This window comes from Vipera ursinii (genome assembly GCF_947247035.1).
Source record: "Vipera ursinii genome assembly, chromosome: 5".
Taxonomy (NCBI): domain Eukaryota; kingdom Metazoa; phylum Chordata; class Lepidosauria; order Squamata; family Viperidae; genus Vipera; species Vipera ursinii.
In genome coordinates, this window is record NC_139518.1 from 11188164 (window position 1) to 11215948 (window position 27785).

The 27785-nt window shown below is 44.0% G+C and overlaps 1 protein-coding gene across 3 annotated transcripts; it reads right to left on the minus strand.

Annotated features, from left to right (window-relative positions):
* On the minus strand, window positions 1-27785 carry MFN1 (mitofusin 1). Of its 3 annotated transcripts, none has more exons than XR_014492589.1 (18): window positions 27644-27783; window positions 24031-24152; window positions 22673-22808; window positions 20524-20686; window positions 18767-18891; window positions 17141-17249; window positions 14823-14930; window positions 14329-14482; window positions 14102-14169; window positions 8302-8423; window positions 7023-7149; window positions 6213-6317; window positions 5868-5970; window positions 5411-5640; window positions 3399-3551; window positions 1694-1882; window positions 1447-1581; window positions 1-641 (listed from the first exon to the last, which is right to left on the minus strand). XR_014492589.1 is itself a non-coding variant. In XM_083363145.1 (18 exons), the coding sequence occupies exons 2-18, from the start codon at window positions 24143-24145 to the stop codon at window positions 554-556; spliced, it is 2238 nt and encodes a 745-aa protein (XP_083219271.1). In that variant the 5' UTR covers window positions 24146-24152; window positions 27644-27747; the 3' UTR covers window positions 1-553. The 3 variants fall into 3 exon arrangements, 2 of the variants coding, with proteins under 2 accessions (XP_083219271.1, XP_083219272.1); XM_083363145.1 differs by having other exon boundaries at window positions 1686-1882; window positions 27644-27747; XM_083363146.1 differs by lacking the exon at window positions 1-641 and having other exon boundaries at window positions 1446-1581; window positions 27644-27785.

Consider the following 27785-nt stretch of genomic DNA (forward strand, 5'->3'; position numbering starts at 1 on the left):
CCACTTTGAAGATTTAATTCATCTTTCATTCAGCCAAGTGAAAATCCCAGAATGGCATCAGGAGAACTGATTTGTCTCTGCATCCAAGCACTACAAATCTCTTTCAAAAATTGGCAACACTCTATATTACTACATTGGTTTATACAAGTGTCTTTGAAAAAAAAAATCACCACTGCTCTCTCCCATGGAGAATTGCAGTTAATAGCAGCATGATATCAAACTGGAGTGAGAAAAAGTTTCTCCTGGATCCCAGACAAAGAGGAGCTGACTCGAGCTATAAACATTTATACAAAATACTATGGGTCTCTTGTTTATTTTATATACTTTTCTTTTTACATTTCCAAATAAAGTTCATATGCTACAGTAAATACAAATAAATTCATCTTATGAAAAGTTGCAAAATGATTCAATAGTAAATACTGCTTCTTTCCTGAGTTCTTGGGCACAATTCATAGCCTAAGTATCAGAACAGCCAGGTGGCAATGGAGAAGTCGGAACAGTCAAAAGCAGCAGGAAAAATTCACGTGACTAAATTCCTGTGAGGGGAACCGTGCTAATCTTTTAAATTCCATTCCTTCTTTTTCTGGAGAAAGTCTTTTGAAAAACAGTCAAATTCATCTTCAAGACAAACAGCTTTCTTCCTACAAAACAAAAGGAGGGAAATAATTAGTCCTCAGGGGAGCTCAAACGTTAACGATATCTCAGTCAGTTGGAGGAAAACTGGTAAATTAGTGTTTGAAATAAAAAAGTAATTAAAATAAAAAGTGTTGCGAAATGAATCTAAATTAGATATGGACACCCATTCATTCTCATAACTAAGAAGTGCAGGGGCTCAATGGCTTAATGAAGATGGAGATGGTCTCAGCGCCAGCGGTTTCAGCCCTAGCGCTGTGTGGCCAGGGTGAGCTCCCCTGACTTGCCTCAGCTTCTGTCCATTTAAGAGTTTGAAAATACGTTCTATGCGAGCAGACAAAATAGGTACCACTTCAGTGGGGGAGATAAGCTGGCGCTTTGTGCAGGCAATCAGATTCCTAATAGCTCTGAACCTCCCTGGTTGAGGCACCGGCTTGCGAAACGGCTCTGGGAAGGGAAGAGGCCTTGGGTGATGCTGCAGGAAAAGCCGCTCGTCTTTCTTTCCAATGGGAAGCCGGCTCATCCCCCTGTGACGGACCATGGGAAGCGTGCAAGTATGTCCTAAAACACGGCTGGTACCTTGGCAAGCCAAACTACTACTCTGCAATAGCACCGTGGTCTCCTGGCTGCTGTAACGACGCCATACGCTACTACTAATAAAAATACTCATAACTTTACACACACACACACACACACACACACACACACACACACACACACACACACACATAATGGAAACTGAAAGTGAATGTGATCTTTGCTATTCAAATATCCCCGCTCTTTCATCCAAGGCACTGACGCTCCTGGGATTACCGTAGATGCTTTGAGGTGTTCTGGATTTTTTCTAGCTGAGTAATTTTTTGAGTCAATCGTTCGATCTCCTTCTCCAGATTGGTCTCTGTGATATCAACCTGCTGGCAGAGGCGAGCAAAGGTGGTGGCCATCTCCCTAGGAGAGAAAATGGCAGAGCCCAATTCATCAGCAGCCCAGGGATAATACACCACAGCCACCAGAGGGAGGGGAAGTCCAATTAAAAAACAGGTCAGACATACTGTTGCACCTGATGGCTACAGTTGGCGCTGGTAAGGTTGATGATCTGTTGCAGCTTTTCTGTAGCATAGTTGACAAACTGTTGCTTGAAAGCCCGCTCTTTGGCCTTCGCTGTCCAAGTAAACCTCTCGTAGAGATACAACACCCCGTACATACTCAGCGAAAGAGAGATGACCTTCCAGCCCACAGTTCTCCAAATCTGGAAGAGAGCCACTTTATCAAAGAATATTCCAATTGAAAAATGTGACACAGTGGTAAGAATGCAGTAGTGCAGGCAAACTTTGCCCACTGCCAAGAGTTCAATCCTAATGGAGCTCAAGGTTGACTTTTAACCTTATGTGGTTGGTAAAATGAGGACGCAGATTGTTGAGAGCACTATGTAAATGCTAAATTTGTAAATTGCTCAGTGCGCTATAAAGCACTATAGAGCGGTATATAAGTCTAAGTGCTATTGCTACTGATATTTGCTCGACAATCTTTCCTTGGGTTGGATATGAGACCCTAATTTTTCAGTCTGGAGTTTTTTTAAAAAAAAAATACAAAGCTGACTGACTACTCAATAGATGTTGGCTTATTAAGGTAATATTTCTGTTTTTTTTTAATCTGAAGGGTTGCTACTTTTTTCTTTTTAAAAGGATAGCTACTTACGAGATTATATCTGTCATAGAATTTTGAAAACAATCTCGAGTTATTAACAATTTGAGACGGAAACAAGTGCAGCATTTTGCAGAGGAACCATGATCAGAAGAAAAAAAAACATTCACTATGGCACTTATATATAAAAAAGCGATAAGACAGGGAGCGAGTGGTAGTTTAGAGGTAGAGGAGCTGCACCTCACAGCGAGCAGATAGAGCTAATAATGGCCCATTATTTTTAATTTTTGTTAACTGCAAAAGAGACTTTCCCCCTTTTTTCATGTGCATCTTTTAAACAGGGAAATTCTCTTTAGATACACGTGAGGACTGCTCGCTTTACGGAGCCTGCCTATACTTAACTTGAGAGCTTCTTATTTTCTGTTGAAAAAGTCAAGGAGGGTGACTTTGCAAGCCCAAATGTCAACTACTGAGAGCAATGGGTCTGCTTTTAACTGCATGGCTAGAGAAAAGTTGTCTGATGGGATAATGTGCCCAGATAATGTGACTTCGCTATATAACAAAAACAGTTTTGTCCCTCTATAGCAGACATGTCAAACACAAGGCCCGGGGGCCGGATCAGGCCCGCGAAGTGGTTTCATGCGGCCCGCGAAGCCATCCTGGAAAGAGTGAGGGAACGGCCCCCACTGCCTTGGCCCTGGCCCAGAGACCCTCCTTCTGCCAGAGACCCTCAGATCTGTCCCACTCCTGCCCAGGCCCCCCATAGGCACCCTTGATGCAAACGATGTAGAGCTGGCCACGCCCACCCAGTAGGCCATACGCACTCTAGCCACGCCCACCCAGCCCCCTGAGGGCAACCACAATGCTGATGTGGCCCTCAATGAAATTGAGTTTGACACCCCTGTCTATAGCTAAGAGTTCACCTTGCTATCCATCTAATAAAAAGATATCTGAAATTTGTTTTGGAAAAGATGGGGCAGTCTCAGACCCCCGAGGGAAGATCGGCAGATCTTAACCCAGATCAGTAGAGCCGGGTTAAGAGAAGCTGTTTGAGCGGAAAGGGCTGGCGGAAGACACAGCAGAGTTTTCCCCATGGAGGCAGAGACGGTCATGGTACTCACCAGACCACCAAGGATGACAACCGTCATGGAAGTCCGAGATGTCAACGATGCCAGATTGCTGACCAAGGAGAACATCAGCTCCTCCTGCGAGGCACTCTCCGGGGTTAGACTGGGAGCACTTGTGCAAGGAGTAGAGGCGAGAGACCTGGGAATCTAGGGAAGAAGAATGCAAACTCCTGTTGCTCACGGACGCTCATGCCTTGGTCACCACCTCTCTGGATTGCTGCATTGTGCTCTACGTGACGGGACTGCCCTTGAAGGCCACTCAGAAACTTCGCCTGGTCCAGAATGTAGCAGTGCGCACAGTAAAGGCAGGGGGGTCTTCAAACCTGGCCCTTTTATGACTTGTGGACTTCAACTCCCAGAATTCCTCAGCCAGGCATGCTGGCTGAGGAATTCTGGGAGTTGAAGTCCACAAGTCATAAAAGGGCCAGGTTTGAAGACCCTTGGTAAAGGGGCCCCCTACGTTTGCCCATGTAACACCTCTGATGCTTGAGTGGCAGTGGTTTCCAGTTTTTTGACAGGTGCGTTTCAAGGGGTTGGTCATCCCTTTAAAGACCTAAATGGCTACCTGCAGGACTGTCTTTCTCTAAGGACATCTACCCACCTTATCAAGTCAGGGTGGGCACGTTTCTAAGTTCCTTCCCTTAAACATTATCATCTGATGTGAGCTAAGAGGTGTGTCTTTTCCATGGCAGCCCGTCCAGTGGAACCCTCTGTCCCCTGACATTCAGCAGGCCTCGACACTTTTAGCCTGCCACAAGGCTTTAAAGCAGGGGTCCCCAACCTATGGGCCGCGGCCCTGTATTGGGCTGTGCCCTCTTGGCCGGGGGGGGCGCGTGAATGGCTGATGAGTGCACACATGTGCGTGTGCACCCTCAATTGCGCTAGCGCCACCGCATGGCCACTAGCAGTCCCATTTGCGTATTCATGGGGGGGCTAGTACCGCTGCCGGGGTCATGCGGACGCCAGCGGCTCATCTGCACCTGCATGCAGGTGCCAGTGGCCCGCCTGTGCATGTGTGGGGGTTGTATGTGCATGTGCGTGCTAGTGCCGTCGTGCACCGCGTGTGCAGGGCTGCATGGGTGCACATTTCCATGCTCCTCCCTTTCCTTCTGGGCCGCCAAGCTGGAAAGGTCGGGGAGCTCTGCTTTAAAGGACCTAGCATTTTCCCCAAGCTATAGGAGAATAACTACGCATTTGGGAACTTGGAGACAGCTTGGCTTGTAACAAGGGCTCTCCATTCGTGTGCCAATCAAATGCTACCGTGGGTGCATCTGAAGACATGCAGTGGATCAACTTTGGGAAAGAGTCTCATTCTCTGTGCAAAATGATATCCTGCTATTGCACCAGAGGCATCCATCCGAACAGTCGAACAAGATTCCCTATCACTGTTCACAATCACGAGCTGTGACTTGGTCTGCCGAATGATCCATCTCCAATTGTTGTGATTCAGGGTCAGCCTGTGGGTTTGGCAGTTGGGTCGGACGATTCAGAGGAGGAGGAGGGGGGTGTTGGAGAGCTTGCTGAGGATAGCCTTGAGGCTCTGCAGAGCCCTCAGCCGGGCCCCTCCCATCTAGTTACGACGCAGACCCAGCTGTGTGAGCCTGACAGCGTGGATGAAGATGACCCACAGCTGGCCCTGTTCAAGGACGCCCGACGCAGGAGGCAGTCAATCAGGAGTAAACAGAGGAAGGCAATGGGGCACCTCGGAAGGAGGCAGAGAGAAGCCACGCCTTGAACTGTTTAAAAGGGGAATGTGTGGGAGGGCTGGTTTGCTGAAGGCAACCGTTTGAATAGCTCCTGTTTCATGGTTCGTGTTTTGTTTTGCTCTGTTTGCTTTTGTGTCCATAAATTTGGCAGGCTTAGTTCCAGCCTCTTGCCTTCTTGTAAAGGGGTTGTCCCTGCCTTTTCTGCAGGGCCGGTAGTAGGCTGGTTCAGAACACCAATATTCCAATCTACTCTGCCCTTTGCACGCAGGAGGACCATCTGTACAAGCCCTGGGCACTCACTGCGAGAGCGGGCTCGGCCATGCTCAGCAGAACCCGGTGAGCGTGCTGAGTTCCTAGGAAGCGACTAACGAGAGCCGTCCAGCCCAGGGAAAAGCGAAAGGTGATGTCCTCTTGAAAATCGGAGCAGAGGGTGTTGCAATTCAAATCATAGCTCAAGTCAAACTGCCGGCACGGAATCAGCAAATGGAGCTTGTTCTGGACCTCTGAAGGCAACAAGGACTGCACATTTTCTATAAAAAAGAAAAGAAAAAAAAAGCATGGAGTAAAAGGGGGGGGGGAAGCACATCAAACCCATTTCCAGAAATAGACGAACGCGCCTGTCTCCCCAAAAGCCTGGACCCAAAGACCTACTTAGAAACACCAAAGGCCAAAGCTAAAGGGTCTTGAATTCAATATACAGCAACCCAAATATGCAGCATGAGGAAAAAAGGGGCAGCCTCTGTTTGTTCTCCTCTACCAATAATTTCTTGCTGGGATTGATGCATAGAGGTGTTGACTTCACTGGAGCACCGGTCTGCCAGATTCCTTCCCAATCCTTCCTCTAGGTGCTTGCTGAGTTCCTGGTGAAAAGGAAGATCGGGAGCTTTACCATGAATCTAACTTTTTTTTTTCTTCTTCTTCTTCCTTTTACTAAAAAACAACACAAGGCGAGTTTATGTAACTTTGACCGGTATTAACGTATTAACATCACAAGAATTAGTGCACGTGATGCTCAAGTAGCTGATATGTGAGTAACACACACACACACACACACACACACACACACACACACAAGGCACAGAAAGCCAATGGCAGAACCTACACTTTTGTAAAGTTTCAAAACTTGTGGAGACGGATGGAAATCGGAATTAAACTCATCTACCAAAACAGAAAGCCGACAAATTTCATCAGTCATGGCAGAAGACACCTGGAAAACACGACACATGCATGAGGAAAGGTGAGTGACATCTTTTCCCTACACCCTCAAACCTGCTTTAGAGCCCTGCAGGGTAGACCAGTAATCGCTTCCAAAATAAAAGGGATGGAGGAAAGGCTTGGTTGCAGGATAGTAGCCTAACATCTTAGGTAAAGGTAAAGGTTCCCCCGCACATGCGTGCTAGTCGTTTCCGACTCTAGGGGCTGGTGCTCATCTCCGTTTCAAAGCCGAAGAGCCAGCATTTGTCCGAGGACATCTCCGTGGTCATGTGGCCGGCATGACTAGACACCAAAGGCGCACAGAACGCTGTTACCTTCCCACCGTAGTGGTCCCTATTTTTCTACTTGCATTTTTACGTGCTTTCGAACTGCTAGGTTGGCAGAAGCTGGGACGAGTAACAGGTGCTCACTCTGTTACGCGGCACTCGGGATTTGACCCGCCAAACTGCCGACCTTCTGATCGACAAGCTCAGCCTCCTAACCCACTGCGTCCCTTTTAGCCTAACATCTTAACCTATGTTATTTTTGTAGCGGTCCAGCAGGTACCGACATAGGTAAAAGCTTAGTAATGTCCTGAGGAATGTATTAGTTATGGGTTCACACACCCAGGGTTACTGCTCTGGGAGGCGTGTGGAAAACTGAGCGCTATGAATGGAGGGAGGGAGGGATCCAGGACCAGATCTCTTGGCTATTTTACCTTGTTGGCAACTTCTTCTGTTACATCTTTAATTTTCTTCTTAACTTCGTCTGTTAAAAGGTTGAGCTGGTTTCGTACAAAGTCCAGCCTGTCCCTCCGGTCTTCTCGTTCTTCCATTGAATGCACTCTAAGGCAGGGGGAAAGCAGCCATCAGCCTCTAGGGGACATAAGCCCAGCCTAATAAACGGGGCTACCAACCCTGCTAGCTAGATTCCAGGCAAAATGAAGGGCAAGGAGACCCAACTCAATTTGCAGCTCAAACCAACTTTTAAGTCTGTGTTTCTCCTCCGGTCTTAACTCCTGCTCCTTTGAACAATCTGCTTAAGGTTTATGTTAAAGGGACACACAGATCTTTTTGATTATTGTGTGACCCAGAGTTGCAGTTCAGGCCCCGTCTGGGAGGAAAAGAAACCAGCCATTAATTAGCTTGGAAGCCAGGGCCTGGAGGTGGAGTATGGAGTGGAGGGCCAGGGGTACAGACAGAGCAAGCACATATTCCTTTTGCAATGGACACGTGGCTGGGTTCCGTAGCCAAGACTCTTCGCTCGGATATTTCCAGAGCTAGCCTGCCTTTTTCTAAAAGGAACCTTACTTTTTTTTTTTGTACTTGTATTGCTTTCTAGGACTGTGAGTGGGATGGTGGCCCAGTGGTGAAGACGCTCGGCCTCCCACTCAGAAGGTTGAGATTTCAATCCTAGTTAGCTGGCAGATGCGTCTCTCTCAGGGCACAGATAAAAAAAAAACGTCTGCTGTGAACTCCGTGTAGGTATCGGGGAGGGCATCTGGCCAGTAAATGCTCAGCTCTACTCAGTTGCCCCGATGCCACTCAGTCATTCCGATTCAATGCTGAATTAGTAGATTACAGGGTCGTGAAAAAGAAAAAGAAAAAAGCTTTCCCCCCCTTTAAAATGCGTTTATTGTTGAAGATTGAGGGTTGGACTAGATGGCATCCAGGCTCAGCTTCCAACTCAATGATTCTATGATTCTAGCCTATAATATTTATATATTTAGTGCCTATGTCAGTTTTTGACTCCTGGCAACTGTCTGGATTATTTCCTGTATTTCCATTTTTAGCAATGTTTTTCAGAAGTGGTTTGCCATTACCTATTTCCTAGGACTGAGAGAGAGTGACTGGCCCAAGGTCACCCAGCTGGCTTCTCAAACCCTGCTTTCCTCATCAGCTCTACTCACCCCCTACTAACGGGGAAGAAAGGTCGTTGTAACCTGGTGGCTTTGTCCAGTTTTGGGCAACAGGGCAAACACAACAGGAGAGGCCTACCTTTGATGGGCTGCTGCCACATTTACGCTGTCCATAATGTTTTTCACAGTCTCAAGGATCTGTTTAGCTCTGATAGTGTGCTGCTCAAACTTGGTTTTCACAGCTGACTGCGAGATACACTCCTGCGAGGGGCCCAAGTCACAACACATTACTGCAATTCCATCATCAAAACACTTGGGAATTTCGAGCTTTCAGAGAACGCTCTGCTGCTGTTACAGATATGCATACGTATAAAATAAAGCGAACGGGGTGGGGGAGAAACACAAAACGAAAAGAAAAGGTGGCAAACAGCAAATAAAACCCCAACTCTAGAGCAGTGAAATTCCGCTCCCTTTTACCGTTTAGCTAACAGTAATGTGTAGAAAGTAAAAGAACGATGAAGGCAACAATCAACAACAACAACAAAAATCCACTTAACGCAAGTATTTTGGAATCTCTCAGAAATTGCCCGCTGCGAGTGATTTATATTACAGTTTAGACGCACTCCTGAGAAGCTAGGGGGAAAATGAGAATGCATATATGAGAAATGTCCGCAGGGCATGTAATGCACGTAAAAAGTGGGAGGAGCTTCAACTGCACCACAGCGGCCGCCATTTTGACTTGTTTTTACACACACCGTGGACACTCTTGGCGTATGTTCTGCAATTACGAAGACTGCGACTGGATAAATGCATCTGGATTTCCTTGTGCGTGCGTTCTTGAACATCTGCAGCTACAAGTACTTGCCAGCTTTGGTTTTTGAATGCTATGGATCGTAGCTGGTTTAACTATTAGTCTTATCTGATGCAAAACCATCTACCTTAGGATTGGCTCTCCGGAGTCTCCATCACTCCCAGTCCATACTGAGGACCAGCCTACCCTATCATTGCATGATGGTCCATACCCAAAAATCCACAGAAAGGGGGAACATAAACGGATTAATGCTCCCTGCATCCATACATAGTAGCTGGAGTATCTCCCACATGCCACAGGCTGAAGACATATTGATCTAGCCCCCATGCTGGTGCTATAATAATCTGATTCTGTTCACGGAAGAAAGCCATCTAGAAATTCTACATGTGAAGTTTTCAGGTTAAGTGTAATAAATCAAGATGTTTATGTTATTCATATAAAGACAAGGTAGCCAAAAAGTCTGGGTAGACACAACTGGGTCATCATTAGGATGGAGGTTTTCTACTTCAGTGTTTCTCAACCTTGACTATTTGAAGATGGGTGGGCTTCAACTCCCAGAATTCCTCCGTTAACCATGCTGGCTGAGGAACTCTGGGAGTTGAAGTCCACCCTTCATTAAGTGTCCAAGGTTGAAAAATGCTGTTCTAGTTTATTCTCTGGTCAGCTTAGGCCAAATGTCACCTTCAGGTTGTTATGGCAGCATGAGGAGTATAATGACTCTTAAATACTTGAAAATCCTTTGTTGATAGAATAGGGTAGGGATTTTCAAACTTGGCCCTTTTATAACTTGAGGACTTCAACTCCCGGAATTTCTGAGAAATTCTGGGAGTTGAAGTCCACAAGTCATAAAAGGGCCAAGTTTGAAGACCCCTGGAATAGAGTCTATTCGATTAAGAAGGTACAGGCTTACGTCTGAAGAGTTACTGGCTGTTCAGTAAAACCTTGAATATTTTATTCACTTGGTTATCAAGACAAAGAGCTGCTTTTCTTCTTCACTGCATTCCCCTAGACCAGGGGTAGGCAACCGCGGCTCTTTTATGACTCATGGACTTCAACTCCCAGAATTCCTGAGTCAGCTATGCTGACTCAGGAATTCTGGGAGTTGAAGTCCATGAGTCATAAAAGAGCCGCGGTTGCCTACCCCTGCCCTAGACTCTTGAATCTTAACAGGACTTAAAATTGCAGCTCACACTCTCCACCTTAATAAGGGTTACTGGCAAAAGAAGAGTAAGAAGCAAAGGAAATATAAAATGGAAATAATAGACAAGAGCCATTTCTCTCGACGAAGTAGATCTAGAAATCAGCAATGAAAAAGCAAGGGATTCACTTTAACCAGAGCACATTGTTAGAGCTAGACAAGATTCGCAGAGAAGTCCAATTCCAGGTCAGCTAACAGGTAGAAGGCAGACATTACAACAAGAAAGTAGTAGGAAGCTATGGGAAGCATTAGCCATACCTCAAGGATGAAAAAGAGAGAGCAAGTAATAAAAAAGCAGACAAATCAGTTTAAACAATCCCCCTCACTGACAAGATCAGGACAGAGAGATGCCAGGACCCCCTGCCAACCAACAGTTCAAGAGTTCGTCTCTAGCCAGGCCCAGCTAAAAGAGGGCAGTTGAATGGCCGGCTAGTAGGCCCCATTCCCTGGGCTTTCGGAGGCCTGCCTTAATACAGGTGTTCTGGCTTTCTAAGCTGACCGCCAATCCTAAAGCACAACAAACAAACAAACAAAAAGATGAAACGTTTCTAAGTACTTCCTTTAGTGATGATGATCATGGGTCCTTCAGGTCTTGAGAGATGATAAATGACCGCATCTACTGTATCACAATAGCAATAGCACTTAAGACTTATTGCACCAGTTCATTAGTGCTTTACACAGCATCCTCTAAGCCAGTGGTGGCGAACCTATGGCACGGGTGCCAAAGGCGGCACTCAGAGCCCTCTCTGTGGGCACTCGTGCCATGCCTCAGAGGTGGCAACTGTCCCTCTTCAACCAGCCGCCTGCTAACTTGCCGAGGCCCCACGTGGCCGGAGGTATCCCAGCATGGCTGTTTTCCCTCCCCCACCCCCGTCCCTCCTGGCCTCCTCGCATGCTCTCCTTTTCCCAGGCACAACCCACTGCATTGCTTCCTCAGCTGTCAGCCGACCATCCATCTCAGAGGCGGCTTCTCTGAACTGCTGGCGATGGGCTACGGAGCCCCAGAGTTTGCCAGTCGAGAGGCCGGCAGGCTGTCGCTACTGATGGACACCGTCGGCCCCCATGCGCTCGCTGGCTTCTGTGTGCGGGGGCCGATGGTGTCAGGCAGCAGCCACCTCATCCCTTGCCTTGCCCCATGGCAATGGCATCCTCACCCTGCCTCGCCTTATCCCGCAGGATGAGCCTCCTGCCTAAAGCCACACCTACCAGAGACCCACTGGATCTCACCCAACCCTACCCACCACCCACAGGTGTCCCTCCCCACATCTACCTTGGCCACACTCACCCAATCTTCCATGACCACCACACCCACGCCCACCCAGCAGGCCACACCCACCTGGCACCCAGCGATAAATGTGGGTTTGGGGTTGCAGTTTGGGCACTTGGTCTCTAAAAGGTTCACCATCACTGCTCTAAGCAGTTTACAGAGTCAGCATATTGCCCCAGACAATCCGGGTCCTCATTTTACCAGTCCTCAGAAGGCTGGAAGACTGAGTCAACTTTGAGCCGGTCAGGATCGAACTCTCGGCAGTGGAATGCAGAGTTAGCCTGCAATACTGTATTCTAACCACTGCGCCATTACAGCTCTGCAGGCTGCCTGGCTATTGAGTTGGTTAGTTTTTTTCTCTTGTAGATGTCTACAGCCCTTCAGCCCCCGCTTTTTTTTCCCAAATTTTCCTCTACTCCACCCGCTCCCTATTTCTCCCCAGAGATGCTGAGAATTGATTTTCACCCAAAGAGAAGATTCTGGGTTGTGTTCCTAGAAAAGGCATTAGCAAAGCATTCATAACACTACAGTTCTTTCGAGAGGACACTCAAGTTCCTTCTTAGTCAAGGATTCAATCCCTGAAGCTTGACAAGAACTGAATCAGGGAAAAACATGATTGTGGCGCGTCTCCTCCTCCTCCTCCTTTTATATCTAAAATGGTATTTGCAAACTACCTCAATCAATGGCGATGCTGGCTGGACTGCCACAAAAAAGACAAAGCAATAATATGACATAGTGGCATAAGCAACAAGATCAATGATAGTCAACAATACAAACATGGCCATCCAGCTTCTCCTTTTTTTAGCCAGCCTTACTAAAATAAAATGGCATTTAAGGGTCTCACGCAAGCCAACAAGGATCAGGCTAGTTCTTATTTAGTGAGACTTGTGATGCTTCTTCTGGAATGTCTCACACCAACCTTTGCTGCCTTCTAGAACAGGGAAGGAAATGGTGATCCTCCAAATTTCCCCATACTATAATGAAGAGCATCCCTTACCATTGGCTGCTCATCCCGCAGACCCCAGGAGCATTTTAAGAATGATTATAATACAAATTCACTTTTGGCTGCCAAATATCGGATACAGGAAGTACGTCCGTTGTTATCATACTCAAGAGTAAAACATTTAGGGAGGGAGACAGAAGTCAGTTACGTCATGAATCTGAAAAAAAGAAAGTGTGTTTCCCCAGGAAAAAAAAACCACTTCAGACCTGAATAGCATAGACCAGGGCTTTTCAACCAGTGGTACGGGTACCACCTGTGGTACATTGGCACCTGGCAGGTGGTATGTGACCATCCTAGAAAAGTGGTAGTGGGGGAGGGGAATCAGCTGAACCGGTGGCAGCACCGCACAATCTTGAGCAAGAGATGGCTGGAGCTGCAGGGCTGTCAGAGCTCAGTGGAAGCGCCAGGCTCCAGCTGAAGCTCAGCACTGATCCTGGCACTTTTGCTGAGCCCAGAAGAAGCGCCAATCAGCTGGAATGTTGCAGCATCTCCAGGGTCTTGTGATTTACATTCAGATGCTTGGCAACTGATTCATATTTATGATGGTCACAGTGTCCCAGGGTCATGTGAAGTGACCAAAACCTGCTGCAACCACCCAGCAGACAGGGGGAATAAAAAACAAACACCCCCCACCCCACTCCCGCTGCCAATCCTCAACAGAAATGCTAACAACAATGAAAACCTCGGACAGGAGGAAGAGCGCCGCTGGGCGGGCAGGCAGGTGTCTTGCTTGGCTGTGGCTTGGGGGGCACTTTTTTCAGTGCCATTGTAATTTTGAACAGTCACTAAGTGAACTGTTGTAAGTCGAGGGCTACCTGAACGTCATCACTTTTTTCCTTTTTTTTTTTTGGTCATCAAGTTTTTGACACCTTCCTAGGTGACTGGTGGTACTCGGATGTTGCCATATCCTAAAAGTGGTACAATGGGTGAAAAGGTTGAAAAGCCCTGGCATAGACCACTGATGGCGAACCTTTTAGAGACCGACTGCCCAAACTGCAACCCAAAACCCACTTATGTATGATCAGGTGCTGGGTGCATGTGGCCCTTTGGGTGGGTGTGGCTAAGTGGGTGGGCATGGCTGCAATGGTAGCTGCAGACTGGGTGGAACTAAAAAGTTCAATCAATCAATTCCAACTTTGCGAGAACTTTTTTTTTCCCCATGAGAAGTTCAAATTGATTGATTGATTGAACCTTTCTTTTTGGTATATGGAGGCCTAAAGCGAAAAGGTTTTATAAAACCCAGCTGAAGGCCTAGGACTGGGGTGACGGCATGCGTGCCCACAGAGAGCTTTGCGTGCCACCTGTGGCACCCGTGCCACAGGTTCGCCACCATGGGCATAGACACTTAATAGGCCTAAGCTAGAAGTATCTTCATTACTCAATGACAGAAAAACAGTTGGGTTCTCTTGACTTTCCGATGTACAAGGTAGTCACTGGAAGAGAATGGAACTACACGTTGCACTAATGTAACATTCTTAGCAGGACGGCTGAATATAAGAGTCATAATTATTTGAAAGCAGCTCCCTTCTGACTCTCTAAGCAAACACACCAAGCTCGTGATAAATTTCTTTCTAGAGATAATCCTGGAATGAACAGACCTACGAATGATATCATATACATAGGTCCCTTCAATCTGACTTAAGATACTCTGGAAGTTTACCTCAAATATTTTTTCAAAGTGCTGGAATTCCTGGAACCGTGCCTGAAATCCCTCGGCGATTGCACCACCTACAAGAGCACAAAACAGAGTTGATGAACGGGCATTTCTTGAAGATGCAGGACTCTTTTTACAACATGGGTGCTTCTAGGGGGGAAAAAAATAGCCAGCTTTCAAAAGAGGTTAAGGACCGTGACCACTAGAAAGTGGGCCTAACAAACAATACACACCTCCCTCAGGCATGCCCTGAGCTTTGTGTTTCCTTGCACTGAGAACTTCCTTGGCTGAAACAAAGAAAATTCGATTTTGGGCTTCAGAACGGTCTACCACCCTGAGCTCATCCACCAAGAAAGTGAGGCAACGCTCCATGTGCTGCTTGCGTACCTGCAAAAGGACAACAATAGTGGCACAGGATCACTGATCAAGTCTCCTGTCCATTTACCAAACACAAAAAAACCAACTTCTAATTTGTCTACACAACCTCCTGAGTGGCTTCCTTGGTCAAGACAAGCTGTGAATTTATGGGATTTCCTTGACTGCAGGCATATACATAGAATGAAGGCTACTGCTAAGCTTGTAAGCCGCCCTGAGTCTTCGGAGAAGGGCGGGATATAAATGGAATTAAAAAATAAAAAAATAAAAAAATAAATTTTGAAGTCTTAAGTGCCAATCTAAGCACCCCTTAAACTGCCCTTTCCGAGAAAATTACAAATCGGTAACTCACATCTTCCATGTATTCAGGTTCTGATGCAGAAGCATCCCAGCGGTTGTTCAGGATGAAAATGTTTGGTTTAGAAAGTTTTTCATTCACTTTGTGGAAAAACTGTTTCTCCTAAAATAGAGATACAAATATGGAGCTAGATAGATATGTATATATGTATACACACGCACATTCCCTTTTTTCGACCCTGTAATCCATTAATTCATGGTAGAGTCGATATAGACAGACACAGATCTTATTGAAAGACCTTTGGGGAACAGCTACTTATTCATCAACTTGGCAAAAAATACAGCTTCATTACTTTCCTTCTTCTGCAGAACTGCTTCTAAGACGCCCACAGAAGAACTATTTACCATCATTTTAAGAACTGATGCTTGAAATAGCATTTGATCTCCCCTTTTTACTTTATTTTACTTCCTGTCTTGCAGATTAGACAAGCCTTAGACAAGCCACCAGGGAACCTCTGAACTTCACTTCAGAAATAAAGATTTCTGGGTTTTAATTGACTCGCAGATTCAAAGAGTCATAATTCTGTCTGGGATCCAAGTGCAAAGAAGATGCTTAACAAAATCTCCTAACTTCATTCAAATTGATCATTCAGCAGCAGGCATCTAATTGAAGATGTCATGCTGACCTTCAATTTATACGTTCTGTCAGAATACATTTCCAAGATATATGATGTTTTACTTTGTAAAGATGATACTTTTTCCAATTAAGGATTAAAGAATTCCTGCATTATTGTTTCATCTTCCAAAGAAACTTAAAATTAGAAATAATCAGAAATGAAAAGAAACAACTACGAAAGATAAAATGGAGAGCAAAAACAGGAGTCTCTGAAAAGCTCCTATCTACCCTGTAATTTATAGTTATACTCTATAATTATATCCTATAATTTGTACCCTATCTATAATTTCTCTTCAAATTTGACACTCTAGGTTTTCTTTTCAGAAGTGAAGAAATGTTTTTGCATAAAGAATCTGCAGTCCAGTGCACACCTCAAGATTGAGCTTCAAATGGAATACAATGGAATTAATTCCCAAGTGAACATTTATTGATCAGCAAAATCAATAAACCTGTTTTGTGCTAATGTTGAGATTATCCCACACAGTTCAAAAAAAGAATTATTTAGTCATCAATGTGGTAAAGACAGAAAAAGCTTCACAAGGAGCAACAGCATTAAGAAACCAAAAGAGTTAGAACAGTCTCCCACCCAAAATAGCAATCCACAAACAGGTAGTCCTTGACTTATGACCGTTTGTTTAATGAAAGTTCAATATTACAACGGCCTTGGGAAAAGTGACTTATGACTAGTACTTACAATTATGACTGTCACATCACCCCCACAGTTACGCAACTGCAATGCGGGCACAGCAACTAGCTTGCGTTTACAACTGGTTGCAGCATTCTGCAGTCAGAATGATCATGATTTGTGATCTTTTTTGCTGATTTCTGGCAAGAAAAAGCCCATTGAGTAAGTTGCTCAATGACGATGGTAATTCTCTAAATGACCATGGTGATTCTCTTAACGACCATTGTAAAAACTGCCATAAATTTGGGTCCGAGTTGCTTACAATGACAATAGTTCGTGATGAAAATTCTGGTCCCAATTGTGATCAAAAGTCAAGGGCTATCCATAACATCAAAAAGTTAGCGGAAAACATTGCCGTGAGAAAATGAAAGGTAATAATATTTTTAATTCAAGATTTCCCCAATATGGATCAGCTAATAGGAATATTCACTATGGTAGCTTCGAAGGGTGAAGTGGAACAGCACATTTAATAAAAGCAGATAAAGATCCTCGATAGAGATATTTTATACCTACAATATACCGTTGGATTAGCTGCCTCAAACTTAGAGGGTTCTTACGACTATTAAACAAGGGACGTGGTGGCTCAGTGGGTTAGGACGCTGAGCTTGTCGATCAGAAGGTCGGCAGTTTGGCGGGTCGAATCCCGAGTGCCGCGTAACAGAGTGAGCACCTGTTACTCGTCCCAGTTTCTGCCAACCTAGCAGTTCAAAAGCACGTAAAAATGCAAGTAGAAAAATAGGGACAGCTACGGTGGGAAGGTAACAGCGTTCCGTGCGCCATTGGCGTCTAGTCATGCCGGCCACATGACCACGGAGACGTCCTCGGACAAGCGCTGGCTCTTCGGCTTTGAAACGGAGATGAGCACTGGCCCCTAGAGTCGGAAACGACTAGCACGCATGTGCGGGGGAACCTTTACCTTTACCTTTACGACTATTAAAACAAGATAACACTTGAGAAGAGGAAATATGAATAAAACAAATGAAGGGCTTACTTAAAAAAGATGAAGACTTACTGTATTCATGAGGGTTGACTCTGAATTAGCAACTAAAACGAAAACATCGGCATCCAGGCAGAATTTGTCAATCCAGGTGTCAAGCTCTGTGGTGACATCAGTACCTGGACTATGAAACGAGGGGAGGGAGTTATAGATGGCATTTGAAAATGTAGAAAAACATGGAAACACATGACACAACCATAGTTAAATAAGATAAATTCTGAATGTCTTTTTGGCCACACTTAGGACACAGAACATCATCAGAGTTGGAAGGGGCTTTGAAGGTCTTCTAGTCCAACCCCCTGCTCAAATAGGAGACCACGTAGCATTCCAGACAAATGGCTGTCCAGTCTCTTCTTAAAAGCTCCAGTGATAGGGGCACACACAACTTTTGAAGACAAGCCGTCCCACTGATTAATTGTTCTGTCAGGAAATTTCTCCTTAGTTCCAGGTTGCTTCTCTCCTTAATTAAGTTTCCATCCATCGTTTCTTGTTCTGCCTTCTGGTGCTTTGGAAAATAGGTTGAACCCTCCTCTTCTTTGTGGCAGTCCCTCAAATATCGGAGCACTGTTATCAAGTCACCCCTAGTCCTTCTTTTCACTAGACTAGACATACCTAATTCCAACAACCCTTCGTCGTGTGTTTTAGCCTCCAGCCCCCTAATCAGCTTTCTTGCTCTTCTCTGCACTCTTTCCAGAGTCTCAACAAACAAGTCAAGAAGATTTCCATTCATTGCATGTTCCTTTCTTTAGATCCTATGATGAAAAGTTTCTGAACAAGCCAGGATATTAAGTTGCAGTCTAGAGTTGGCTTAACCGCTCGGTCTTTTCGGATGTGTGCTGTTTTTGTTCATTGTGTAAAATACGCACCATCTGAATCCGAACTCCTACACATGTATCAGTCTCTTTACAACTACAAATTCATAGTTTTAGTCACTTTTTAAGATTCTTTCCCACTTAAAAATACAGCAGGAATTAAAGAACCTGCAAATTAGTTCAGGCTGAAGGCATACCAGACCAAAAACAAAAACTGAAATTAATTTCTTCTATTATTTGAAATTAAATCCAGTGGAAAATCATTATTTTCGCAATCATACATTTCTGATACGTGAAAAGTTGCAATTTGGCGGCAGATCCCCTCTAGAGATCACGTGACCTCAGCACAGTGCCGGTTGCCAAGTGCCCGATCACATGACCACAGAGTTGCAATTTGGCGGCAGATCCCCTCTAGAGATCACGTGACCTCAGCACAGTGCCGGTTGCCAAGTGCCTGATCACATGACCACAGAGATGCTGCAAGCGTAGGGATTGGTCGTAAATCACTTTTTCAATGCTGTTCTAAGTTCGAACCGTTGCTAAATGAATGGTTATAAGTCGAGGACTACCTGTATACGCCATATCACAACAGTTGATCTTGCTAGAATTTAAGGTCTATTTTGGGGGAGTGGGGTGGGTGGACTTGTTCCTTTTCAAAAGATTCTTTCTCTTTCTCCCCAACCCCCCCCCCCCGTTTCTTTCAAGAGGGTCGCTTGTGGTGACTCATCGGGCATTTCAGAAGGGAAAAATAGCCAAGATGGAGTGTGCATTTAAAAGAAAGACAAGAGCATCTTGTGGCACCTTTAGAATGAATCCAAGAGAGTCATACCTGTCTACTAACACCAAGTCATCTCTCAAGAGAGCACATTTGGTTTTAGGCCAAAAGACATGAACTAAGCAGCCAGCTTCTAAGTCTTTATCCATATGGAGTGCATGGGCAAGCTGGTTAACTGTCTGCAACGGAAGAACACGTTAGGAGAAGGTCAGTGGCGCGACAACGTGAACAAACTTGAATATTATCTGAAGCAGCCACAAACCAAGTTTCTAGGATCTATCCCAAAGGTGCTTCTTCAGGAGGCAACTGGACTTCCTTGTTTTTCTCTTTGAAGACGTTTCGCTTCTCTTCATCCAAGAAGCTTCTTCAGCTCTGACTGGATGGTGGGGAATGGAAGGATTTATGCTCCTTGCAGACAGCTGGTCATTTGCATTCTTTGAGAGAGTCCTTGAGTAGAAAGAATGCAAACCTGTCTGCAAGGAGTATAAATCCTTCCATTCCCTCACCATCCAGTCAGAGCTGAAGAAGATTCTTGGATGAGGAGAAGCCAAACATCTTCAAAGAAAAACAAGAAAGCCCAGGTGCCTCCTGAAAAAGCATCTTTGGGACAACTCCGACCTGGATGGCTGAGAGTCTCCATTGACATTTCTAGGATCTAATTTTTTTTTTTGGTTACTAGCATTCCCCACCCGCAGCCTGATGCAAATAAAATAAAAGCCAACGGGATATTCACATTAATATCACTGCTTCTTTCAAAAGAGCAGGGACAGGAAGGTTCCCACCCCCCACCCGGGTCTTCTAAATACGACTGGGGCCTGGATTTTAACATCGCATAGGAGGAAGTACATGGGAAGAAATATTGCTTCGCTCATGGAAAAATCAGCCAATGTTTGGGGAAAGTCAAATTAGGAGTGAGGATGCAGAGATGAGCAAAGACATTCTGAATTCCCTCTCACAAGAGATGTGGCTTACAGCACAAGTTTTGGTGAAAAACCACACTCATGTACTCACTGAAGCAGTAAAATAATCTACATGCTACATGGGCAGTTCATATGGAACTCTGGAATTACCTTGGCATGATAGAAACAGGTAGAGTATGATTTTAATTCATACTCTCTGCAATATGGAATTCTAACCTCTAATAGAGACTGGTTAAGCTTACTCAACAGACTAATCCCTGATATGATTTGCTTAGTTTTGGTTTACTGCAATGTCTAATCTGAGTTAGTTGTGACTTACTTGATAAAAAGAACCATGAGCCACAGTTTGCAAAAAAAATGTCCTATCAATTCTTTTTATTTTCTGTCTATGGAACTTTCTCTAATTTTAAAATCACACATAGAGAGAATAAAATTAAGCCCTAGTAAATAAGTAACATACTAATGCTTGCATCGATCTTGAATAACAGCCCACATGTTTTTCAACACATATCAAGCCATGTTAATTTTAGCACCGTTTACGTAACACATTAAAATGTATGTGCCCAATGTGGTATTGGAAAGCGTTCTGACATTAAAGCAGTCCATCCTGAGTGTTCTATCGCTCCTTGCCTTACGACCACAACCGAGACCGGATCTTCCATTACTAAGTGATGTGGTCATTAAACGGGTCATGCCCAATTTTGCAAAGCCTTTTTTGTTGCAGTTGTGAAGCGAATCTGACTTCCCCCATTTACTTAGCTTGTTTGAAGCCACCTGGGAAGAGCCGAAAAAGCTTCTTGAATGAGAAGCGAAATGTCTTCAAAAGGTAAACAAGAAACTCCAGTTGCCTCATGAAAAAGCACCTTTGGGACAGCCATGAGGATGACTTACCTTAACGCTCTTCTTTTCGTCCGAGCCTTCAGTCATCAGGTAAGCTTTATCGCCATCGGTTCCTTCTACGCTGAGAAAGCAGTTGGTGGTGTGGCCAATGCCACTTGGCAGCACTTTATCCCACAGCATTGCGTTGATCACTGAACTCTTCCCACTACTGGTTCTGCAGCGGAGCAAGAACGGAAAATCTTAAAAATCTTCACATTGTAGCCAACATTATAAATTCTCTGGGCAATAATTCCAGATATCAGACTAGAAAGTCTTGATTCTGAAGCAAAGTGTATACATTTGCTACCTTTCTCTTATATGCCAGTATCTTTCACTATATACCCAGAGGACGGCTGTCAAGTCCTTCAAAACAGACCAGACTATAGGACAGGGGTCTTCAAACATGGCCCTTTTATGACTTGTGGACTTCAACTCCCAGAATTCCTCAGCCAGGAATTCTGGGAGTTGAAGTCCACAAGTCATCAAAGGGCCATGTTTAAAAAAAACCCTGCTATATTCCTCCCGGGGAAGAAAGCCATGGCAAATCTAGACAGCACACTAAAAAGCAGAGACATCACCCTGCCAACAAAAGTGCATATAGTTAAGGCTATGGTCTTCCCAGTTGCAATGTATGGCTGTGAAAGCTGGACCATAAAAAAGGCTGAGTGCCAAAGAATTGAGGCCTTTGAACTCTGGTGCTGGAGAAGACTCCTGCGAGTCCCTTGGACTGCAAGGCGATCAAACTGGTCAGTCCTAAAGGAGATCAACCCTGACTGCTCTTTAGAAGGTGAGATCCTGAAGTTGAAACTCAAATACTTTGGCCACCTAATGAGAAGGAAGGACTCACGGGAGAAGAGCCTAATGCTGGAAAAGGTTGAGGGCAAGAGAAGAAGGGGACGACAGAGAATGAGGTGGCTGGATGGAGTCACTGAAGCAGGACTCCAGAAGATGGTAGAGGACAGGAAGGCCTGGAGGAACGTTGTCCATGGGGTCGCGATGGGTCGGACACGACTTCACAACTAACAATAATAGGAAATCAACGTTTTCAATGCTAATACTAACTTTATAATAAGGTTACAGTAACAGAATCTTGCAAGCCTGAATGCCCTTCTTCCCTCCTCTATTTATCTGCATGAGAATTAGGGACGGTCCTGCCTCAGATGCTTTCTCAAATTACATTTCTGCCCCCGACTCAGATTTCTTTCATCTGACTCGTCTTGGTTGGAGGTCTTCTTTCTGTTCCTCAAGGTTATAATTTCTTCCCATTATACACACCCCCCCATCAATTTCTACTATTTTGTTAAATTTATTTTGGTTTGGGTAATGAGGGGAGAGAAAAAAGTATCAAAGAAAGGCCACTGAAATCTTTGCAACATTGCTCATGTAAAAGCAGACATTGCCCAGAAACCTAGCTTAACATACAGGTAATCCTTGAGTTGTGACCAAAATGGAACCTAACCATCAGGGTCGTATGTTGTGATGGTTTTATGACCTTTTCTGTGGTGGCCGGTAAGCAAATCGATGATTCGTTATGGGCTGGAACTAAATGCAGAATTTTGGTGAAACTGTCGTAAAACATGGTCATGTGACATACAGGGTGCTGCAAATGGTCATAAAAGTGGCCTGATACTGGGTCCCAGAAGTGTGGTCATGTGACTGTGGGAGGTACCCAACCACTGGACATTTAAACTAGATTGTAAGTATCCCCCAAGTAGGTGTGGAGAACTATCTATACTGTATATAAGAACTAGAAAGTTTTCATTTCTAATGATAACATAGTCGCTGTAAAAGCTCAATTGCACATATTCTATTTTTATGGCAAACGCATTGTACCAGAGGCAAGAGGATCTATTGGAGCGGGCAAGTCAGAAAAGTCAAAATGGCAGCTGCAAATAAAGCCTCAAGCCCTTTTTCAGAAGAAAAAAAATCCTGAAACTGATATAATCTACTGAGAAATTATGTTGTACAAGCAACAATGGCGAGTGAAAATTGGCTACAAAACAGCACTGGGGTAACTCTTTGATTCTGAGCTTAATTTCCTCATGAAGTACTGTATGGTTTTAATGGCTTCTTAGGTAATGTGTTTGAAATAATTTGAAATGTATTATATTTCCCAAGAGAAGAACCTCACCCATTAATTCCCCCAAGGGGCAAGTCATACCTGCCAAAAAAAGCGACTTTCATATGCCGGCGTGCTAATACTTCACCAATTACGGCTAGCTTGTTTTTATAGGCCTGTATCTTTTTAAATTCGTCCATGGTAGCTATGCATTCAAGCTCTGGGTTTTTGTGGGTTTCTGTCATCAGAGAGAGAAAAACAACAGTTACAGAAGGCTAAAGCAGAACTACAATACTTTTTCCATTTAATGTGATAAATCCATGCAATTTTAAGGGACACCTGTTTCCCAGACCCGCCTTTTGCCAATACAATGAGTCCTCAAAGGACTATGGGCCTGGACCATAAATATAATCAGGCCTGAACAGGCAAAGTGGAAACTTGCTCTGGCTGTTTTTCTCAATTTTGTCTGAGCCAGCTAGAGGGACACAGCACAATTACGATTTGACTGTCATCTGTATAAGAAAGAGATATCTAAAGAGTGCACATTAGACAAACAGCCTATTAGGATCCTTACATTAAAACACGCACATTTCATGTGTGGTCAGAATCCAAAAATAACGTATACAGTAATATGACCTTTTGTTGGAACAAAACAATTCAGTTGAGAATTGCACATGTGAATTTGGGTAAAATGTAGAGATGACACAGAAATATGATTTGCCTTTTCCTTCACTTATGTCTTTTAGGCCACTTTTTAACAAATAGCCTTATTGTTCTATATTTGGTATTTTATATTCTGATACGGCCTAATAGTTCATAATAAAGTATTATGGTTCGTCGCTCAGTTAGCCAGATGTTTTGAATTCTGAATTATTTGGGGCACCTCTAATTATCCCTAGTATATTTGATCAGCAGCATATACTGTCTGTCAACTTTTAAGAAGCTCCTAATATTTGATAGGTGTCACTAACATCAATGTTTTCTGAGGAAGCACTATGGCTAGCAAATGCTGTTTAGGGGCCATAGAATATGAATCCGTTTTCATTATGAAGGCACAATTAAGTTGCCATATTGAGAGGCTTTTTTTCAGGGTTATAAAGTGTGAGGAGGCACTAATACAATTTTTGCCTATTTCTTTCTTTATAGATTTATCATAAAAAAACAAACAGAAAAACCTGCCAGAAATTTATGGCCTGACCAAAATGTAAGGAATCTTATATTCATCTTGCAGCACTATTTACAATAAAAGATTTGTGAATTTTGCCTCATCATGGCTATGCAAAAGAAAGAACTGTTAAAAGAGCTATGAAATGCCTTCCAAGGACATATATTCCAGAGTGTGAATAAAGCGCTTCTGTTTGAATCATTAAAGCTTTTGCAAGGTTCATGCAGCTGCTCTCTCTTACTCTCCCCAAAATATGCATTCCTGCCCCCACCCCCACCCCCACCTTTAAACCAACCTTCAACGAAGTCTGCTCCTTCGGTAACAAAATTCAGTAATTCTTCAAAAATGGCAGTAATTGTCTTCTTAGCCAACACAAAGTGTTTGAGTGGAGAGGTATTAGAGTCCGCCATGATGGAACTAAAAATGATATTGAAGTTAACAATCAGGTATCCAGCTAGAAACCAGGAGACAGTGAGTTCTAGTCCTGCCTTCGGCATGAAAAACTGGCTGGGTGACTTTGGGGTCAGTCACTCTGTCTTAGACCAGCCCACCTCACAGGGTTGTTGTTGTTGGGAAAATAGGAGGAAGAGGGAATGTTAGGAACATCCACCATCTGGAGTTATTTTTTAAAATAATAAAGGCCAGATATTAAATAAATAACCACCCAGAAAATGTCTTTTTTAGCTATAAACAAGAGTTTTAATTCCATGATGACCTGGGAAGAAACATGGCTGGTTTTTAACTACCGGTCTAAAAGGAGAGAGACTCACAAATGTATCCAAGATGCTTCTTCCAGCCTAGTCACAGCAAACATGACAAGTCAGGAGACAATTGAAAGTGACACCATATTGGTGAACTAAACTGGTATGTTTTCCTTGATTGTGGGAAATGCACAAGTAGTCCTCAACTTACAACCACAACTGAGCCCAACATTTATGTTGTTAAGTGAGACATTTGTTAATGGTGACAAAAGCATCTGTACATCTATGTGACTGGGTTATTCTTGTTTCCATTTATTCCTTCTTTACTACACAGAAAGCCACAACAAAATACATAATACCGCTCTCAAATGAGCAGATATATTCCTGAATTTTGACATTTTGAAATTAGGGAGCAAACACATCCAAATTATATATATTGCTATGTATGCTATGTAATCTCTCCATAAAATTTCCTCAGACTAAATAAAAATCTATTTTGTGCATGCATTTTGTTGTGAATAATTACCATACTTTGGGGGGAAATGCATAAATTAGTTCATAACTGTAAAATATATTAAAAGTTAGTATTTATATATTGTAGATAGTATGTTTAAATGTGTTTTATGTATGTGTACGCTTTGAGAGCAAGCAACTAAATTTCATTTTTAATGTGTGCCATTGTGCCCACAGTAAAAAATGACAATAAAGGTTATCTATCCATCTATCATCTATCTATCTATCTATCTATCTATCTATCTATCTATCTATCTATCTATCTATCTATCTATCTATCTATCTAATCTATCTATCTATCTTCAAAGGCATTCACTTCATCCAGCATAGATTCAGCTTTTAATTCAAGACAAGATGTATAGTTAGAAATCCAAACACATATTAATCATATTTCTTTTTTTGTTTCATAACCCAATAGCTTTTTTTTTCATCTCAGCAATGGAGTTTTCCTTCTGTATATATTATCAATATTTTGGTGGGTGAAATGCAAAGCAGCTGAGGACCTTATTGCTTGAAACTTGCAAAATTAAAACAGTCAAATGGAGGTTGAAACTGACTAGCTTTTCTAGTCCAGGATAAAACCAGGAAAATACAGCAGGGCTGAAAAGCTTTAGAGTCTTTATTTTCCTTGTGCCACACTGACCTAGATACTCAGAGCATATGTGCCCTGCCTTCTAGCACGGCCAATTTAATGCTGTACATGGAATATGCTTTTCCCGGAAATGGATTGTGTTGCAACAGTAGCTAACCCATGTTATTTGCAAATATATTAGTATCAAATTAATAAAATTTCATACTAATACTGCACAAATGATATTGATACTATACAAATTAAGATGTCTTACTCAATTAAACTAAATGTTCATTTCCATACAGCCTAAACACAAACAAAGGTGCATGCAACAGCAATGAAAAGCTTAATAATATATTCATTAGGGCAGAGGCTTTTAGACATCAGAGGCCAAGTCTCACACATTAATTTCTAACATTAAGGTGCTGCGATATGTGCAAAGCACAAACCAAAATTAAATTCATATGAAATCCAGTCAAATGAATAAGATGACCACAAAAGGTAACCTGTGCACTCATGTTAAATATGCTGTAAAAATATTACTTTACATAAGGTTGCTAGGCAGTACATATCTATTTTCCCTATAGGTATATTTTTGTGTAGATCTAATGGCTACCCTGGGTTCTCCAAAGTGCTCAATATTGACCCCATGGAACTATTATTATTTGTAGTACCCAGGGCTTTTTTTCTTATAGAACGCTCAGAACGGAGTTCCGGCATCTTTTTTGGATGGAACCTTGTAGGATAGGCAAGGCAGGTTGTATGACGTGTGAGTTCTAGCACCTTTTTCTTTTACAAAAAAAGCACTGGTAGTACCATTAAAGTAGCATTTATTAAATTATTGTCTTATAATAAATGTTTGGGGGGGGTCAATGAGCATTAAGGAGACAATGAACTGAAGAGTTTGGTGTACCCTATCTTTCAATTGCAGCAAGTAGCCAAAAATAAGGATTAGGAGCTGGCAAAGTATTGAAATCTCCCTCTGAAAGTTCAAAACATGTAAGAACATATTTTTGGTGGGCAATTTTTAACTGATCTGCCTGGTCTTGTCTCCCACCCAGAAGTTTCCATCTGTTGCTCTTTAAAGCAGGGAGTCTTCAAACCTGGCCCTTTTATGACTTGTGGACTTCAGTATTGCTAAGCACATTGATTTGTGCTTCTTAGATTGTAAGCCGCCCTGAGTCTTTGGAGAAGGGCGGGATATAAATGGGATTTAAAAAAAAATTCCCAGAATTTCTCAGCCAGGCATGCTGGCTGAGGAATTCTGGGAGTTGAAGTCCACAAGTCATAAAAGGGCCCAAGTTTGAAGACCCCCTGCTTTAAATCAAGAATGGTTCTGGTTTTCTGGCCACCCGCTCATCAGGCTTCTTCCTCTCCCCAAGGCAAGATCCATCCCAAAGAAAAGCCAAAGATGGGGTGGGGGTGGGGAGGACAGAGTCAGCTTTTGCAAAAAGACCTCTGGGTAAAGCTTTTAAGGGATGAGCCTTGGCCAGAAACGGCAGCCCTTTTCTCAAAGGGTTGCCAAACTCAGCATTACCCGGAAAGAAACTTTCCAGTGCTACCACTTGAAGATTGCCACCTTGTCCGAAACGTCTGCAAGAAAACAACCAAAACTTTTCAGACGGAACCCTCCGACATGCGCTGCCCCCTTTCTTTCCGAAACGACCCCCCAAACAGCTGCCCTTAAACTTCCTCCGCTTCTCTTCCCCCCCCCACCGCAACCTGATCAGATAAAAATAAGAAATAAGCGATTGCAAATGCCTCCACCTCTTTTCACCTGGAATTTCAGGGTTGGGGTCTGCCCAGGAAACACGGGCAACCTTGCCCCGAAAAAATACTTTGGCCTGATGCCACCCAGTCCCAGAGAATGGGACTACAACGCCCGGACGCCCAGTCAGCTGGGCACTGTAGTCCAACGCACCTGGGGAAGCACGAGATGGGGAGGAAGGCTGCCAAAACGCCCTTGGATGGGTGCGAAGCCTTCCCCACCCCCGCCACGCCTGCGCTCGGCTTCACAAATGAACCCTTACCCCCCCCCGGCCTCACTAATTAAGAGGAGAGGGCTAATTAAATTAAATTAATTAAAGGCTCCCCGTTCACCCCACCGCCGCCTCCCACCTTACCTGGCAGGATGCGCGGGGATCTGGGCAAGACAAGCACGGGGCTCGCGCCCCTCCTCAGAACCTCATCGGCTTTGCCCCGCCTCCTGCTCTCACCCAATCACGAGGATGCGTCCGGCACTTCCGCCTCCTCTCCCACGCCGGC

Coding starts and splice junctions, on each gene's coding strand:
- MFN1 (XM_083363145.1), bottom strand. CDS start 24,145: ATGGCGGACTCTAATACCTCTCCACTCAAACACTTTGTGTTGGCTAAG. Junction 5,971..6,212: donor TTTTGAAACTTTACAAAAGT/GTAGGTTCTGCC, acceptor CCTTTTCACCAG/GAACTCAGCAAGCACCTAGA. Junction 3,552..5,410: donor TGGCCGAGCCCGCTCTCGCA/GTGAGTGCCCAG, acceptor CTTCTTCCCTAG/ATTCCCAGGTCTCTCGCCTC.